General features: G+C 34.3%; 2 protein-coding genes across 2 annotated transcripts; one reads left to right on the forward strand and one right to left on the reverse strand.

Annotated features, from left to right (window-relative positions):
- The first annotated feature begins 2,003 nt into the window (after positions 1–2,003).
- Positions 2,004–4,878, forward strand: LOC105346081 (protein transport protein Sec61 subunit beta). The gene is made up of 4 exons (XM_034446084.2): positions 2,004–2,137; positions 3,569–3,666; positions 3,993–4,094; positions 4,718–4,878. The coding sequence occupies exons 1-4, from the start codon at positions 2,135–2,137 to the stop codon at positions 4,803–4,805; spliced, it is 291 nt and encodes a 96-aa protein (XP_034301975.1). The 5' UTR covers positions 2,004–2,134; the 3' UTR covers positions 4,806–4,878.
- Positions 4,879–7,370: 2,492 nt separating this feature from the next.
- On the reverse strand, positions 7,371–20,083 carry LOC105346080 (carnosine synthase 1). Its single transcript, XM_011454538.4, has 7 exons — positions 19,822–20,083; positions 15,476–15,558; positions 13,689–14,489; positions 12,937–13,102; positions 10,944–11,249; positions 10,582–10,844; positions 7,371–9,511 (listed from the first exon to the last, which is right to left on the reverse strand). The coding sequence occupies exons 2-7, from the start codon at positions 15,533–15,535 to the stop codon at positions 8,294–8,296; spliced, it is 2,814 nt and encodes a 937-aa protein (XP_011452840.3). The 5' UTR covers positions 15,536–15,558; positions 19,822–20,083; the 3' UTR covers positions 7,371–8,293.
- Between the last annotated feature and the right edge of the window lie 494 nt (positions 20,084–20,577).

Here is a 20,577-nt window from a genome sequence, read left to right on the forward strand (position 1 = left end):
AGTTCTTCCTCTGCTCTATAGCGATACTTTTGAACAAAGCACACGGACAGCATTGGGACCAACAAACACGCTGCAGCAACGGCACCTCGTATGAAATTATTGGTGTACTTGTCCAACCAGTGGTGGAATTTTGGTCCAGACAGATTCAAACCGCGCAAAACTCGTGTTCGCGTGGCACCGTCTGCTCGTCGGATTTCGCAAATGTAAACACCGCTCATTTCCCGTGTGATGTTAGTAACCCGCAGGATGTAGCCGCGGATGTTGAATCGGGTGACAATTTCATAATGGTGACCATCCGCCTCTGCCGGTATCCCGGATGGAAGGATCCAATGGCCGATCTCCGGTGCCGTGATGTTAGTGGTCAGGTCGTCACAATATAGGTTATGTGAATGCCCCAGAAAAGATTGTAAAGTCCATTCCAAGGAGGACGAACCAGATCCGAACAAAGTTATCAAAAGTAATGCACGGAAACACACTGCAACATGCATGTTTTGAATTAAAGATGGAAAATATCTTCCTAGCTTTGTTGAGGCACCTTAACTATTGAAGTTTTGCTGTCTGATTAAAGTTTTGCGGACAAACGTTCACTCGGTCGTGCTTGTGCATACAAGATTTCAGAGCTTACAGTGTTACAGAAGACATCGTGACATGGCGACTGTTTGCAAAGTGTCAATTTACTTTACGAGTATACTAAATCTTTGTGTTTATTTAAATAAAAAAAAAAGAGCTAGCATGAAAAATTTTATGGACAGTCCGACTCGGCTGGTGATCGAGTGAGGGATAGGGGCAGGCGTTAATGTAGCATAAACTTTTCCTCCTGTATAGTCTTTTCCTTCAGATCCCCACCCAACCCCGGAAATATTAGGCTGGCATAGAATTTCCCATTGGAAGGATCGACGCTATAGTCTAAAGTAACATTCAGTAAATTAATTGTCAAAGTACAGAATGTATTACTAAATGAAAAAATATATATCATATTAAAGTTACAGGCACGTAGCATCAGGGGAGGGGGCAGGGGGGATTTATCATGGAGTTGCCCCCCCCCCCCAATTTTTTGGAGGATGTAAAAAAATGATATGAAAATAAGGAAATTAGGATTGAAATTGAAGTTGTATACTACCCCCCCCCCCCCCCCCCCTAGGATTTTGAAAATTTTGGGAAACTCTTATTTGCCTTTTTTTTTTTTTTGCTTGTCATGATTTTTTGGATGAGTCTGCCCCCTCCCCCCCCCCCCCACTTTCAAAAACGATGCTACGTGCCTGCGAAAACATCGATTTTCAATGAAAGAAATGATTTCCTCTCAACAATAGATAAATAATAAAATAAGATAACTGATTTACAGTTTATTTAGATTTTATTTATCGGTAAAACACATGGAATCAATTTCCTCCTCTTAAAAGTCTGCTTTTTAATATGACCGGAAAAAACCCCTGAATCCATTTGCAAAATGAATTAATGCATAAATTCATTTATTTTTTAATTATCATAATATTCATAAACTATATTTCCATCGTTCTGTCTATCAAAATTAAGGGAACATAATTGCAGACTAATGGGGGTGGGGGTGGTTATGAAACAGTTTGGAGTTGTTCAGTCAATTGTTATTTTGGTAGCCTACAAAAACGTGATTATCTAATTTGCGACAAATTTACGAAACTATACTATTCAACCTTTGGCAAAGTTTGCACGCACAGGTTGGTCGAGTAAGGTGAACAAGTGCAACTGTGGCCTCTCTAACAGCCTTTTCCCAAAGGATTTTCAATATACTTTATAGAGGAGATCATGACAGTGCCCCCCTGGGTTGGATGGTCGAACCTATGTAAAAACAAGTACATGTATTGGCCACAGCACTGCCGGTAGTTTCCTCAAGTGCGACATGTATACATAAAAAAAACGTTCAAATATGTTTAGTGTATTGTATCTCAGTATAAAATTATTAAATCCTTAAACATTCAATTGTCAAAACCTGCAATAATGGACAAAATAAAAATGTAGAATCGAGAAGGGGGGAGGTGTTTCGGGAATAAAAAGACCGTTCGGTGAGTTTCGAACTTTATATTTTTAAATGCTATAAAGCTTCCGCCAGGTGGCGTAACGTGACTTCCTTTTATCCACATCATCACAGACTTTCAACATGGTAAGAAAACTTTGTATAAATTTGATCCAATGTGTCATTGTTTTATAAATGTAATAGAAATTATAAATAGCTAAGAACGAAAGAAATCAGTTTTTGGCTGTGTTAAATAAACACAGTGCGTACTTTTAAGAATTTCACCTGCCGCATAAGATTAGACACTATGCCCCTATGTTCTTCCATTAAAAGTTTTCATTTAAGATTTGAAGAAATTTAATGTGATATATCTTTTGTTTACATTACAATCTATTAAGAAAGAAGTGTTATTTGTGAATTAGTAATATCAGATGTAAAATGAAAGTACTTGGATAATTTTTAGGACCAACATATGTTGTATACGTCAAAATGTTTCTGTGTTTTTACAGGATACGTGTACATATTCAATGATCTTTAACTAAAGATAGACAGATTTAACCGATTAATAACTTATCAAGAATCTTTCTAACAAGTAGTATATCGCATACATGTAAACATATTAACTTTAATTTAATAAAATTAATAGTTTCATATTCAAAATGTCATTTATTTTATGTACATGTAGGTTTTCTCTCTTAAATGCAAATTTCTTTCACAATAGACCCCAGAGTTCTCCATGAGACTTTTTACAGTATACACTTACCAAGTTACTTTTTTAGATGCAACAAATTTCATGAAGCCTCATTTAGATCTGCAACTGTAACAAGGGTTTGTTAGAAAATCAGTAGCTCAATTATTCATGAAAATTTAAGAATTTTCTCTGTAGATGTTAAACCCAATGTTGGTTTTGTATGGGGGGGGTCTACAGGTTTTCTCCATAGTTTATTAAATAATGCTGATTTGTTTTGCGTCACAACACAGTTTATAATGTCTAATGATGTAGAACCTGAATCCCTTTTAAACTGTGCATGTAATGTTATTTCTTTCCTACTGAGAATTCAATTTAACTGATATGGCACATGTTACAGTGTTCTATAATATTAAACAATTTGAAAATACAGAATTTTAACTTTGTTCTCTGTTGAGTGTCTTATTGTGCGGTTTAACTATTGGATAATCTTCTTTAATCTTTAAATAATGTTAAGAAAATTCTGGGGGCAATTTGCCCAAAGGCAATACAAGTAGAATATCAGGAAGTTGTTTACAAATATGCCTCTGGATCTTAGTGTAATTTTAATAATTGCTAGTAAAACCCTAACCTAGCTAGTACAGTGACAAATATATGTGGTTTGAAAGGCTTTACTCATTGAGGAAAATAGGAAGAACTAATCAAAATGGTAATTATTTAATTAATTATTTAACTATGTGATAGATATAATTATATACTTAAATTCATATCTTAAATACATAAGCCCAAACCTTCTAACACAATTGGCAGATGAGGTTAAAAAGGTAAAAAAAAATTTTTGCATTTATGAAATATGAATAAATCACATATGTTTTGATCTTCTATTACAGCCAGCACCAGCAAGTTCTACTTCAGTAGGAGCAGGGCGTAGTCCGTCCTCTAAATCTGTCAGTCCTCGATCTGGTGGAGGGTCAACAGTCAGACAGAGGTAACTTTTAAAGATATTTATTTAAAATAGACTTGTTGGTTCACAGAACTGTTTCATTTTGATATTTGATATGTCAGTTTGCAACTGCTTCTCATATTCTATTGCTACTTGTTTAAGATGTAATTTAATGGTTTGAACAAGATATGACTTTCTTTCACAATCTGGCTAGCTGCTAGGTTGAAATGTTGAAAACCATTTTGATGTGCATGAGGTGACGTTAAAATAATTAATTGAATTATTTGTGATATAAAACTATGTCAAGACTGTAAAAAAATAAAGTATTATCATTGGTACATTTTTTTAAAGTGTGATATTTCTTGACACAGAAAAACCCCATCTTCAGGTGGTGCCAAAAAAGCAGTAGCAGGTGGTGGCAGTGGTGCTGGAATGTGGAGATTCTACACAGAAGACTCACCCGGAATTAAAGTGTAAGAATTCATGCTTTTGATCTTAATTTTTAAAGTCTGTTTAAAGTAGATTATTTGTGCACCTTCACATTCTCACAAATTCAAAACCAGAAACAAAATTTGGTACAGGTATTAATATCAATATGTCTTAGCTTATTTCACTGATTCACTGTTGAAACTACTTAGACTGACAGATTAATGCATGCAATTAAAATAATGCATTGGTTTAACTTTTGAAACAGTGAATTTTTAGGTTTTATCTTGAAGAAAGATTAAGATTATTTTCCTCTTATATATATTTTTTTTTTTGCGTACCACAACAGGTATTGGAGTAAACTTGCCAGTATATGTAACTAAATAAATTAGGCACGTAGGCAGTATGATAATACTTAAGAGGGCTCGATTTGTCTTGGCCATTTTTAGACTATATTGATCTTAAAAAGGGCTCTGTATAAAGATATAGGTAAATAGTCAAATTTTAAAGCCAACATAAATGGAATTTTTTTTTTTACCAAATAAAACTGTATGGCTTAAAATATAATTTCCAAAAAAATAAAATAATATATATTGGATGGTTAATTTGTTGACCGCCTGGCCGCCTTAAAGAGGATTTAGAAATAATTTTGATTTGTTTTCTTTTTCAGAGGCCCAGTTCCAGTTCTTGTAATGAGTTTGATATTCATCGCCTCCGTGTTCATGTTACACATATGGGGAAAATACACGAGGGGTTGAAATGGAAATAAGCAACAACAAAAAATTATTCAGCAAGAAAAACATTTCCAGGGAGTTGTGTCATTGACTGCATCATGTTTTTAAACAAAGGGAATAATACAAACTCGATACATTTCATGCGTTATTATTATTTTTTTCAGAAACATTGTTTTTTCTAAATATTTGAAAATCGGGATATACCGGTATATATTTATATATACAATGTATATCTTGTTGAAAAATGACATTGTTGTAAATTATTATTTTCTTTGACGTTTTGTGAAAGAGCAATGCGAGTATGTGAGATAATTGTGTAGAAAATAAAGATTTTATACCTCAGTTAATTTTGTATCTACATTATTGAGAATGCTCTGTGCAAAAGAGTGGAGGATTATATAGGAAGATACATTTGACAATGGCATAAAACCAATAGTTATTCAAATCAGCTGAATATATTTAAATGAATTGCTTTTAAAAGCATCGAAATTTGCTCAAATCTCTGCAGAGGAAAGGGAGAAAACATTTAAAATTGAATAGCAACAAAACATTGTAAGTAAACATGGGTGAAGCAAGGATTTTTAAAGAGTATTTAAAAGGTGAGATTGAAAATCTTGAAGAGTTTAAATCAGTTAAATTGGACGAGATGTTAGGCATCTTGTACATGGCTTTGCGTAGATCATCGCTATTTGTGAATAAATATGTCGCTTGATAGTCCTCGGGGAAAAACAAAACACTTATTAGGTTAGTTACTGACTCACTTCGCCTCGCCATCTATGAGATTGATCAACCCAATATATTTCTGTAGTGAGTCAGTAACTAACCTAATAAGTAATAATATGAGGCAATCAGGTGCTATGTTTAAACCAATGAAAATATTAATGTGACATTTCAGCCCAAGGGAAAACAATGTGTCATATGATACAATATCATATCAGATGATACAATGTCATATTGTATCATGATTTAATCTTTGGCTAATTAGTTTTGTTTTAATGATTTTTTTTGCTCAGTAAATACACATGCAAGTTCCATGCTAAATTTATTGTCATATTGATCCAATCATTGTATACGTTAAGAAGGTGACAAAAACTTATTAAAAAAGAAAAGTCTAATCATTATTAGATCTACGTGAAGCCACGTCATTTTATAATGAATAAATAAAAGAAAAAAATTAAACTGTTAAAATATCTACATGTATTTGTTATAGTTGCATATGTGGTCAAACCTTTCAATAATATTGGATATCACACACTAAAAAAAGGGGGAGGGAACATGTCTACAACGTATAGCGTACAAAAATTAAAAAGATTAAAAACAAAATTGATGTCACAGAGGAAAACTAAAACACCGGTAACAACAAGGAACAAAATGAGAAATAACACAGACACACAATTTATTGATTTTAATGATCATTATTAAAAGGTAAAGAAGAGATAAAAAATTTATAAAAACCAGCTTTGTGTTTATCAAAATATTTTAATAAGTCTGTTTAACATTTTATTAATGCTCAATGGTAGTTTTTTGTTTAAGTGTATAAACCTAGGAAGGGACCATTGGAATAAAAGTTTGATATCTTCCGCTTCCTTGCGGTGGTAAAAGTTTTCGAGACAAAGCCAAAGTTTTTTGGTTTGGTTAAGTCCACGGGTTGCATTTAACAATGATGACAGATGTGTGACTCCTTCTGCGCTCGCCCCAACGGTCACACCGTAAAACATATTATTGAATTATGATAGAATATTGTGCTTTTACGATAGGCAATATTGTTTTTTTTTCCCGTCGGGTTCGAAATTCTATTAATTTCTAGGGTAAAGGTTATGGATATTTTGACTTCTTTACTGAAGAGCGTTAGTCCGTGCAGTTTTACCGCCAATGTTACTGTAGTTGGCAGTCAGGTCACAAATGTAAGTTTATAAATTATTTGCTGTTTTAATCAAAGTTTACTAATTATTATATTAATTCTCATTTGTTATAACATTTTAGTCTTTTCTATGATACTGTAGTATTTACATCTTAATTGAAGTTTTTATAAGTCTTGATAAAGTTGCATAGTATTGTAACGAGTAAACGCATGTAATAATTATTTGTGTATTGCATTAATGTTAAACATTTATAGTATTTTCTGTGTTTGCAGAACATGCTTTTTAGGTAATGATATATGTACTGATATTTTTCCTTTCTGTAATTTTGTAGCTTCTTACCATACACAAGTACGCACGCACAAATAAAGTGGATAAGGAAAGTGCTCATTGTGTTTGGGTTAACTATGCACAAGGCAAAATAAGTGTATTATATAGTAATTTATTGATAGATGTTGTATCATACAGTACAGTATGAAATTTACATATAATATGATACAATATTGTAATATAAAATGATATTATACAATATTGTGTCAAACCACACATTAATATACAATAATTTTAATAAAGATCAATAACTATGATTTTCATATAACATGATAAAGGTGATCTCATTAAGGTGATGCGGCTGATGTCTCATCTTTGTGAGCTCTGTAATCTTTGATTACCTATGTTTTATTTTTGTTGTGGCATGAATGCATCAGATATATTTTGACAAACCGTCGAATTCTTGAAAATTTGTGTCAGTTGGTAAAGAAAAATTGACCTTAATGTTTCCACTGGTTTTAGTGTAGCAGTAGAAAAAGCAATTGAAAGAAAAACGATGCCCCATTATTTCTGATATTTCTCATCGTTTTTTTTTCTTTAATTGATTTAAATGAATAATGTTACTTAAAATCTATTGAATTTCTATATCTCTATAACAGTCTAATAATCTGATCTACCGGTATAATAATGTCGATAAAAAAAAACTACCTAAATTATGTTTTAAGGAACTAAAATTACAAATGTACTGGTAGTAAATATGAGCAGTCATGAATGGTTAAAAGTCAGTAGATAAATCAAGCATAAATTGGCAAAAGGAGGACTAGTACAAAATGAATAACAAATCAACTTTAACGAAACAATAAAATTTATTAAAAAAATATTTATACATTTAGCTCACAGATTAGTTTCGACGTCTAAAAATAATTTTTTAAAGAAATAAACATGAAATAGAGTTGCATTTCTGTCATAATTTAGTAGTAAAACATAATAATTATGTAAAACTATTCAATCTAAAAAGAATTGCAATGAGATATAAGGACATTTTAAGGTGGTATGGGACACCTGTTGATATTAATGTGGATAGAGGTATGTTATAATCAAAATACTTTCATTGAATTAGAATTTTCAAAATTTACAATATTGACCAAAAAAAAGTTATAAGAATTTTGGGGAAGGTAAAAATAATAAAAGCTCCAGCGATATTCGAACTCATGACTTACAAATTCGTAGTCAGTGCTCTAACCCATTGCGTTACGCTGTTAGGTAACAATTTTTGGAAAGAAAACATTTATGAAATTATACTTGATTATACTACCGGGGTATTTCGATAGGAAATACGTAACAATATGGAGGTGTCCTATACCACCTTAAATGCTTTAAATATCAACGAAAGTCTGAGATCAGATGTTGAACATTGTACTCTGGGCTACCGACACCCAGAGTAATGCAAAGAGACAGCAGTTTCTCTTTGGCAGATACCCTACTTTCAGTGCAGACGGCAACACTACACATCGGCTCTTCTTGGTTTGTATTAGAGACAGCAAAACTTGGATTTCTGAGGTCTTTATCAGCAGTGAGAATGACATCATTTTGTCCTTTGATATGTTCCATTGCATTCCTGAATTTCTGACTATCAAGAACATCTGCGTGTGTGGATGGATCAAATGTCACACCCATGATATGACAAGAAGGATTGAGTTTCGGAGGAATGGGCTTTATCCCACTGGCTATCATGAAAACATACTTGATCATGTCCACTCCGTAGCATTTCAGGATCCAGTGTCTGTAGTAGAATCCGCCCATTCTGGCATTGATTTTGATCAGTTTTGGACCCATTGGAGTCATCTTCATTTCCACGTTAAAAACGCCATTCTCCAATCCAATCTCCGTGCAGCATTGATAAGCTGCTGTCACCAGCTGACCCACTTTATCTGAACTGAGACATGATGGCATGCAAGCAGCAGTTTCTGTAAAAGACCCTGGCCGTGTGGAACCATTGTCCACTACGAAGGCTGCTACAAGTTTCCTTCTAAAGACGACCAAGTCCACGTTGTGCACGGTTCCCTTGATATACCTAATGGCTACAACGCAAGAATCCGAACCTTGGCTCATTTTGTTTTGTAAGTCGTTGAACGCCTGGGAACATTCAGCAAGATTCTGGCAGATTTCCGTGCAAACAGTCCTTGGTCCACACTCCAGTTTCAACACACATGGTAGGCCGACTTCTGCGACAGCAGACGATAGACTAGCAATGTTGTCGATAATAGCGCTTCTCTCTACGTACAAGTATGCTTTTGGAAAGTGAGAGATATCCCCAACACATCTCGATAAAACCTGTTCTACCTCGGGTTTCTTCTTGACCATCGCTACACCCTTAACACCAGCGCCTAAACAACCCAGTTTCTTGTTAATCATGGCGGCAAGAAGTGTGCATTCCTCTATAAATGTACAGCATCCGTTAACGTCGATGTTCTGCTTTTGGAGAATTTTGACGATGCTGTCGGCATGTAGGTCATCTTGTGTGTGGTCAGAAAAATTGTACTGAATGTATTTACTTACACAAGGAGTGGTATTGTCTTCGATTGTGTCAATGAGAGCAATCTATGAAAAAAAAAAATTAAATGGAAACTTCATTCAAATACAGAGATTGTAAGTAAGGATAGGTGGATGTGATTTAATTTACATGTAAGTTTGGGTAAAGTGTTACAGTGTTTTTTAGAAATGTATAAAATGATTCTCTTAGTACTACATGTACCTTATTAAGCACTGCATTGCAGATGGCGTTTGTATTTAGTGAGATAAATATACTAAATTAAGATTGGTAGAGAGCATCTAGCTTTTATTACTATGACACAAATGTTTTTAAATAAAAAATTAATAAAAAAAAATAATTTCTGTTTAAAAACAACATGAACATGTTCGGTATTATATATTTATATGGCTGGGACGATTCAGAGTTCATTCGATTTGGTTCGAATTCGATTCAGAATGCTATGATTTGTTATTTTTTTCTATTTGTTTCAATTAAACAAAGGTCAATCTCAATATTACTCATTTTAAATTTTAAAAAATTATTTTTACCTTGCTGATTCCATATAAATTCAATTTAGGGCCCAACTTAGAGCAAAATTTTAGGGAGATTCACTTCTATCTATCTATCAGAAAAATAGGGAGAAGCTTGAGAAATTAGAGACTTCCATTTCTTGACAATAGCATAATGCTTATAATGATATACAAAGTTTAAGTCTTTAATAATTTAGATTGGATAAGAAACAAGTCAATAAAAACGAAAAAAAAAACAATCTATTTTTTTTTAAATTAGCCAATTTGTTGAATTTAATTTTTTTGATGTATTCATACATTTTATATATGAAATAATTCGCAATTGTGTTAGCTTAATGACAAATAAAATCAGTATTTGTATTTTGGTGTATTTTAGAGGTATTAGTCCAACCCTTTGACCCAATTATAACCGTTATGCAGAGGACCTTGAAAATAACTGTTAACATATTGTTTTATGATTATTTCAGCATTAATTTGGCAGTGTTATAAACTAATTACAAGCTACAAACTAATTATAATAAAAACACTAAAAGAAATAAACATCGGTTGTAATTTTTACCTCACAGTAAGAACTTTCAGCTCAAGTGAGCTAAAAAAAAATAAACAACCTTGAATTTTTCTTCAATGACAGCCTCCAAAACAAGCTTTCTGAAGATAGCACCCAGACCCAGTACGAGAATGGTCTTTCTCTTCACCATGAATGCTTGTGACCTCTCAATCATGGTTTCTACCAGTGGCCAGACAGACTTGCCTGCTGAAGAAGGGTTGATGAACTCATAACGTTGACAGCATCTAATACAGTCATGGGAGTTGACCTCTATTCCAACAGGAACATATTTCTCGCCTCTTTTGCTCAGAAAGTAATCAATACCTGCAAAAAATACGGTAGTAGAATGCGTTTTTCACCCGGCAGACTGTAAAAACTCACAGTTTCTAGCAAAAATGGATGTATTTACAATATTTCTTTTACCTATAATGTTTGTTTGTGCTCCAATGCCTCCTTTTTCGAATACTGACAGAGCGTTTTCATGGTCAATGATGCCACTAAGAATTCTTTCTGATCCTTGTATCAACATTTCTTTGATTTCTTCCGTTGACTCTTGAAGGTTCCATTGAATGAGAGTGGACTCCAGGGACTGAGGATTGGAATTACAGCCTCCGACTGGTCTGTCTTTCATCCCTATTCCACAGACAAGAGTGGTTGTGATTGGTACATCACCAGGAGCTCGACAGACATTTGCTCGAATTCGGAAAGAATAATCTTTCATTTCCATATCTAAAGAAACAAAAAGGGTACATGTAAAGAGTGAAATAAAGTTTGAAATTCATTATTCAAATATACATGTACTGGCATGTTCTTTGTCATAAACAATTTACACACTAGTCTGATTGGCTCCTTCACATGTTCGGGAAGGAAATCGTACCAATCATGTGCAAGCAAACAAGAGGCCCAGGGGCCACATCGCTCACCTGAGCAAAAATTGCCTTAATTCTGATCAAATTAGCATTACAGTATCAACATATCTTGACAACTAAGTACAGTAGATCTTGCTAAAAAAAATTGAAAATCTGCCAATTTTTATCCACCTCTTTCTTTTGGTAAATACCAAGCTCATTTTGTTGTTGTACCTGTAAGAAGATTTTTCTCTATTCCTATATACCCCCCCCCCCCCCATTTTGTGGCCCCACTTTTCTCTAGGGTATCTTGGTTTCATCAAACTTATATCTGCATAACCTGTGCTTTCACATTAAGTACTGAGTTTTGGACCAAAAACTTTCCCAGAATATTTTTATTAATTTTATTAATATTCTTATTAATATTATTATTAGGGACCATGATTTGAACAAACTTGAATCTACATTATCTGAAGATGGTTACCTGCCAATTTGAGCTTTCTTGGTCAAATAGTTTTTGAGAAGAAGATTTTTAAAGATTTTCTCTATATATTCCTATGTAAAACTTGATCCCCCAATTGTGGCCCCACCCTACCCCCAGGGACCATGATTTGAACAAACTTGAATCTACACTACCTGAGGATGCTTCCATTCAAATTTGAGCTTTCCTGGCCTAATAGTTTTTGAGAAGAAGATTTTTAATATATATTCCTATGTAAAACTTGATCCCCCCATTGTGGCCCCACCCTACCCCCAGGGACCATGATTTAAACAAACTTAAATCTACACTACCTGAGAATGCTTCCATTTTAATTTGATCTTTTCTGGCCTAATTGTTTTTGAGAAGAAGATTTTTATAGTTTTTCTCTATATATTCCTATGTAAAACTTGATCCCCCATTTTGGCCCCACCCTACCCCCGGGTACCATGATTTGAACGTACTTGAATCTACACTATCTGAGGATGCTTTCACTCAAATTTGAGCTTTCCTGGCCTAATAGTTTTTGAAACGAATATTTTTAAAGATTTTCTCTTTATATTCCTATGTAAAACTTGATCCCCCAATTGTGGCCCCACCCTACCCCTGGGGACCATGATTTGACCAAATTTGAATCTACACTACCTGAGGATGCCTCCACACAAGTTTTAGCTTTTCAGGCCGAATAGTTTTTGAGAAGAAGATTTTTGAAAAATACCAACAAATTTTCAATAATTCTCAATTATCTCCCCTTTAAAGAGGGCGTGGCTCTTCATTTGAACAAACTGGAATCCCCTTCACCTAGTGGTGCTTTGTGCTAAATTTTGTTAAAATCTGCCCAGTGGTTCTTGAGAAGAAGATGAAAATGTGAAAAGTTAACAACGACGACGACAACGATGACAACGACAACGACAGACAACGGACAAATTGTGATCAGAAAAGCTCACTTGAGCCTTTGGCTCAGGTGAGCTAAAACTTGTTCTCCTTCCTTGTTTTCACATACATCATCACTTCACATGAAGAGATTTGCTTTCTTATTGGTGGATTGACAAAAATGAATATTCATGATATCTTAAATAATTACACAAACCTTCATCAGATGGGTCACAGAAATCTTCCAGCAAAATACCATCCCCAGGTTCTAAATACCAGAGAAGAGAAATGGCTGCGTCACAGATGCTCTTAACTTCCTGTCTGTCATGGAATGAGACGCCTTTACATCCATTCCACTTTATTCCGGACGGTTTCACAACAACCTGACAAAAAAAACCAAAAAGGGTTTGCAATCTTGCATTTTTTGATGCTATTTCCTCATCAGTATTTCCTATTTCTAATATAAAAAGCAATGTGTAACTTTACAACAGTTTAAGTTGTGCAAGTCTATACAGCTCATTAGAGTTTGCAACGAAACGGCGATACATCGATTGTATTGATTGTGAGGGGCCACGATACGCATATCGTATCGTCACGTGTATCATGATACACAGTACGAGTTAATTTTCATTGACTTTCTAGAATAATTACATGGTACATATACATGTAATACAAAGACATTAAGAAATTTCAATTAAAGTTGGTAATAATTTGTAAGTTTTGTTCTAATCAACTGAATTTTATTCCAATACAGTTTGTTGGTTGATATTGTAAACAGTTGACATATCTTATTACTTATGGAGGTAGGCAAATATAGATATGAGTTTTAATCTAATAGTTGACAACTATATCGTGGTACATGATGTATCACATTAACATATCGTGATACGTATCATATCGTGAGGTAGCCGGCAATACTCAAACCTATAGCTCAATGTACTTCATTAAAAAATATGCCAGTAAAGTTACCTTTGTAACTCGTTCACTCAGGCTGTTAAGGTATGAGACAATTTCATCCTGAATAACGTTATCAACTCCTTCCTTGAGTGAAAGTCCAACGATTTTGATTTTGGCATCCTCTGGTACCGTGTACTTGTATGGAATTTGATAACCAAAGGCAAGGGTCTCGGGATAGGCAATGCCTGCTTTTGCCATGATGATTCGCGTCCACAATTTGTCATCTGTTCTTCTGACTAGCTTCACTGAACTTGACATTGGACACTCAAGGTTGACCTCCAAATCCTCACCCTCTGCATTCTGTCCCCCTGTAATGGCATTAGTGAAGAAATTCATGAAGTATGTGACACGCCTGGGTGGATCAAAAACATCGATGAACGACCTTCCACCCTTATCGAAAGAAATGGCCTTGTGGACAAATAAACTGTTCATGGATGGGTCCAGGTCACTTGGACTGAGTGTAATCCAGGACTTTGACAAGACAAGAAGCATATCTCCGGGACATTTTCGACCGCCCTCTAGTAAAATGGCCATGCATTCAACCGGTGACGCCAAGACGACAATAGATATTCCAGATTCAGGGAGGGAGGTTCTAGGAACAGCCGTCCTATCTTCTGTTTCAGGGTAGTTTGTTTGATACAAGATATACTGAAGGGCATCATAATAGTCAATTATAAGCTTGTCATTGTTGGAAACCTCCTTGACAAATTCAGATGGGGATAAATCGACTTTTCTGTTCCACTCGCAGTACGAACTTTGAAATGATTCATTGCTGTCCGATGATAAAAAGATGGAAAATTTCTGATCCGGATTCTAAACAATAAAACCCAACTGAATTTAATAAAACTTAAGAACAATTATTAAGTGCAAAAATGTTATAAACGTGGTGAAAATTTAACAAAGAACTAGGTACAGTTTCAGTCATATTTTGCCCTGTTTTTAAGTGATTTTTTAAAATATCACGAAAAATTGAAATGTAATATTTATTTTTACAAGAATAGCCATAGATTAAGAATCTATAAATAGTTACCTGATTAGACTTTCACGATGGTAATTGTAACGTCATAAACAGTGCATTTTCCCATATTTTCTTTTAAAACTAAGCAGACGACACCAATTTTTCAATGGTTATTTGAATAGAAAACTATGTCCGCAGCTGTCGCCCACGATGAAACTCACATTATAACTTTATCATGTGCTATCACATAAAATATATTAATTTCGTTCTGGGCGACGGCTGCTGAAACATTTTCTCTTCAAAAAACTATGAGAAAATGTACTATTTTTCATCATTTTTTACTACATCTTAGGAATATGACAAAATGTTGAAGTCATTATTCTTTTTTGAAAACAGAATAAAGGTGTATAACTTGGTACTTTACATACACATGTATTCAAGGTATTGTATGCATATTTTCATGAGATTTAAACAACTTTTGAATTTTAGGGCAAACATTAAAAGAAACTGTACCTTCTTCTTTCACAATTTTAGCATTTTTTTAATGTTAAAAATCATATGCACTCAGTTTGCCTGCAAGAGGCATGTAGATAGAAAAAGATTTGGAATAAGAATGCATATTATCATCTGAAAACCACCTACACCATTAAGGTAATTGTCAAAAAAAAAAACATTTACCAGTATATGCTTACATGAACTGTTATTTTTTAAAGATTTTTTTTTGAGGCAATGTTTGCTACCTTGATATCCGCATAAAACACTAAATATGTATTTTACTGTTAGGTTATTTGCATAAATCTATAAATCATTGTACATAAATCTATAGATTCACAAAATAAACCTTTGATGATGATGTTTTGATGTCCACCAACTGCTCCATATTGGAATTCTGATTCTGCATGGTTTCCAAGCAATAAAGTTATACTGAAATATGAAATGAAACATAACTATTTGCACACAAGGTAGATTTTTATAGCATGAATATGTATACTTAATGAATGAAACTGTTTATATAAAAAAATAATAAATTGAACAATTTATGAAGTAGTATCAAACAATTGAATTTTTTAGTCATATGAATACCGTACATTACATTTTCCAGTGTCTTTGTCTGTGATAAAAGTCCAATCACAGGCACCTGACGTTATAAATTTTTCTCATAATAAAAACAAATACCATATACGTAATAATACACAAGGTACCCATCACTGCCATCTTGGATTTAATTCAAACTGTCACATCAGATGGAATTTTTGCTTAAAACTCATCGGTAAAATTACTTTGCGATCCTCTTCGTCTTCCAATTGGTGCTTCAACACCTTAGCTTACAACCGATTCAACCAACAAGAGGCACATGGGCCACATCGCTCACCTGAGGAACACTAGGTATGATAAAATCAGCTTAATGGAGTCATAATACAAACAATCTGGACAATGTACAATAATACATGTAGATCCTGTATAAATAAAATCCATTTCCCTCCCTGGATATTCTTATGTTTATAATCATTAGTCCCTTTTCTAACTGATGATGTTATAGTCATATCACATGTTGAGTATTGCAGTTCTCAAACAGATCCTTAACATTGTTTATATATGGGATATAAAGCTACATCAAACTCTGAACCTTCTTGTGAGGCCGAAGAATTGTCCTGGAGACAAAGTCTTAACAATTATAAAGAATCATCTGGCTGATTAGTTTCTGAAAAGAAGATTTTTTAAGATTTACTCTTTATATTCCTATATAAGACTTTAACACCCCCCCCCCCCCAATGTGGCCCCACCCTACCCCAGGGATCATGATTTTCACAACTTTGAATCTACACTACCTGAGGATGCTTCCACACAAGTTTCAGCTTTCCTGGCTGATTACTTTCTGAGAAGAAGATTTTTAAAGATTTACTCTATATATTCCTATGTAAAACTTCGACCTCCCATTGTGGCCCCACCCTACCCCCGGGGGTCATGATTTTCACAACTTGGATTCTACACTTACTGAGGATGCTTCCACACAACATTCAGCTTTCCTTGATGATTAGTTTCTGAGAAGAAGATTTTTAAAGATTTACTCTTTATATTCCTATGTAAAACTTCGACCTCCCATTGTGGCCCCATCCTACCCCCGGGGGTCATGATTTTCACAACTTGGAATCTACATTACTTGAGGATGCTTCCACACAAGTTTCAGCATTCCTGGCTGATTAGTTTTTGAGAAGAAGATTTTTAAAGATTTACCCTATATATTCCTATGTAAAACTTCGAGCCCCCATTGTGGCCCCACCCTACTCCCAAGGGGTCACGAATTTCACAACTTGGAATTTACACTTCTTGAGGATGCTTCCACACAAGTTTCAGCTTTAATGGCTGATTAGTTTCTGAGAAGAAGATTTTTAAAGATTTACTCTTTATATTCCTATGTTAAACTTCGAGCCCCCATTGTGGCCCCACCCTACCCCCGGGGGTCATGAATTTCACAACTTTGAATCTACACTTCTTGAGGATGCTTCCACAAAAGTTTCTGAGAAGAAGATTTTTCAAGATTTACTCTTTATATTCCTATGTAAAACTTCGACCCCCCATTGTGGCCTCACCCTACCCCCGAGGGTCACGATTTTCACAACTTGGAATTTACACTTCTTTAGGATGCTTCCACACAAGTTTCAGCTTTTATTGCTGATTAGTTTCTGAGAAAAAGATTTTTTAAAATTTACTCTTTATATTCCTATGTAAAACTTCGAGCCCCCATTGTGGCCCCACCCTACCCCCGGGGGTCATGAATTTCACAACTTTGAATCTACACTTCTTGAGGATGCTTCCAGCTCAGGTGAGCCAAAAAAGGTGCACTACACCTGTCTTTGATAAAAATCATCTTTCATTCTGCATCTACTGCCTTAGATATGCGATAAATGTCTAAAGGGTGCACGGAAGTATATGTAAATGAGATTTCCCTGCACCGTGTGTTTGTTTCAATATTTCAAAATGTATGCATTTATAAACATGTTTATATAAACTTTGTGTAATAAAGGTTATATTTGACAGTTTGTAGTATGTTTTCTTAATTTTAACTTGAATGTTGATCGAATTCAAAATCGACGCCTTTTGAATATTAATATCAGTGCTATTAAGGGATTACCCAAAGTATGACGCAATAATGTCAACTTCCGTTCACCCTTTAGCCTATTGTCGCATACCTTAGGCAGTAGATGCAGATTGAGGGATGATTTTTATTAATGACAGGTGTAATGCACTGTTTTGGTTAAATCGTTTGTAAGCTTAGATGTTGAATGACTGATTGGATGACGGATAGGATCACCAAAAATTTTACCGATGAGTTTTAAGCAAAAATTCTATCTGATGTGACAGTTTGAAATAAATCCAAGATGGCAGTGATGGGTACCGTGTGTATTATTAGGTATAAGGTATTTATTTCTATTACAAGAAAAATTTATAACGTCAGGTGCCTATGAGTCCAATATATTTCATTAATGAATATTTTAATATTTAATCGTGCAATTGATAAAAATTATATAAGTAACAAGGAATCATTCTTTAAATGTTATGAGATGATCAAATATGGTCGGGGTGATCAAATCTATCATATAGCCCTTAAATCCGGGCTTTATTGGATTGATCACCCCCTACCGTATTTGATCACCTCATAATACTACTCAAAGAATGATTCCGTATTCCTTAACAGTCTGGACGGACTCTGAAAACGGAGTAAACGGAAGTGATTTCTCAAAAGTAAACATACTCCGAAAAAGGAGTTCCGCGCATGCGTAGTTCATCAAAATATCACATTTGTACATGAAAACAGGGCACTCAGGAAAATTGATCGTGCAAAGCGGATTATTCATATGCATGTCTGAAAATAAATGCTTTATAAGACATGTTTCGATCGAATGTACTTGGCAAAAATATACGTTCGTTTGGCAAATAAAATTTTATTTGCTGTCAAAGTTTATCAGATCTGTTTCCGATGAAGATGCATATGTCTATGAAAGTGAATAAATCAATAGTTTTTTTATGATTTCAATATGAATAAAGATTATTCATGTGCTAGGGTGTGAAATTAACTACTAACGCGAATTTTATATCCCGTTTGTAGTCGTCACACCTTTCTGTTGATCACACGACAGCTCGCTCGTCGGCACTTCTTAAAACCTTGTATACATCGCAATTAATCGTAATTTTTTTTTAAAAACTTCGCCTTTATTAAAGGCTTGGACACTTACATAAGTACAACATTCAAATGGTCATCTCCATACTTCCAAGTTTTAATTTGAAGTCCGATTTTTTAATCTTACAAGTTTTGGTCGACCACGTTTGGATTGGAATTTTTGTATTTATTCTCCTGTTGTTTAATAAAATATTTTCACATTTCTTTTGAAGTATTATTCTAAAATTAACCATTTTTGTATCTTCCCAATTTTTTTTTTCGCTTCTTAAGGATTTTAATCTATTTTTCAATCACGTTTTCACGAAGAAGGGAGGCAACTCTTCATTATTTACATTAGTTACAAAACGGTAGTTGAGAAAATCGCAATACATGACGGTGCCAAATACTTTGTTTTCGGTGTTTACTCCGTTTTCAGAGTCCCTAAGACTGCTTAAATCAACCTTTTCAGGCTTCATCACTGTGTACCGTGTGGCTCCGGTGAGCTAAAAATACTGCTATATAAGAATCTTAATGGTTAAATACCGGTATGTTTCTTTTTAGAGAGACCAGATAACAGAGAAATTTAAACAAAAAATGTATATTTCAAAAATATAAATGTAAACCCCCCCCCCCCCCCCCCCCCCAAAAAAAAGGGGGAATGAAAAACAAGCACTAAAAAATTACAAGACATCAATACGACAAAGCACGTGTCACGTGTGTACATTTACGTAACGAAACACACGTCGTGGCTTTCTCCAGTACAGATCAGCAAAACTGTACGTGAATGTGTTCACCATACAGTACATGTGATACGAACTGCCGAGATTTTTTTTTTACCTAAGAATTAATTCAAAATATTTTTCATCGTTTAAAAATAGATTCTAGATAATTCTATGTACAGCACGCCGTGTTCATTTAAAATGCGTAGTAATATATTTAGCGTAAAAAAATCATTCCGCTTTGGCAAAAATTAAAAGCAAATTGGAAATATGAGGATCTATAAACGTTAACATATGTTAATTTGTTACCTGAGTATCTGTTGAGACTTCTTTGGTCAATATTTCTTGTAGTTCCACTGTAATCAGCTGGTAATGACGGTGTTTTCTCCCTTTCCGCTGATGACGTGCTTTGTTATCGAGTCGAAAGTGCGGCTCGCGGTAAAAATAATACACAATTACAACTTCGTCTTAAAAGTCATCAAGATGATTGAGAAATCATTGACTGATTTATTATCATTTATAGTAAACGTTAAAAAGGTAGCAAACACACCGTTATGGTATCAGTTAATCAAAACATGAGGCCTGTGGGTTGCATGAATAGCATGATCAATCTATTGTGGTATATCTATATCATATGTATTTGTATATGTTTGATTACGGAAATTTATACACCGTTTATATTTTGTTTTAGACTATTGATGCCCTGTCTATTGTTATTTAAATTCTATTGTCTGTAAGTGTATAAATACGACCGTCATCGGGCATTCGGGAGACTCTCTTGTTGGTCTACGGACCAAGCTCTCCCCCCTCTCCCCTTTTCGGCATTCATTAAGGTAAATTTTCATTTCTCCTTCTTAGGTTATAAACGGAATCAAACAATGTTATTTATGTTCAATATTTGATTTTGCTTTAAAATTTTGTAAATCTTCAGAGGCAAACTGAAAAGAATGAACCTGGGTTGATGTTGAAAGACGTTTCCGTCTTGTTGTTATTATTACCTATCAATATATATTAGAATAAGACAACATTTGAATATGTCTTGTTGTTATTATGCCCCCCTTCGAA

This window comes from Magallana gigas, chromosome 2, assembly GCF_963853765.1.
Source record: "Magallana gigas chromosome 2, xbMagGiga1.1, whole genome shotgun sequence".
Lineage (NCBI taxonomy): Eukaryota > Metazoa > Mollusca > Bivalvia > Ostreida > Ostreidae > Magallana > Magallana gigas.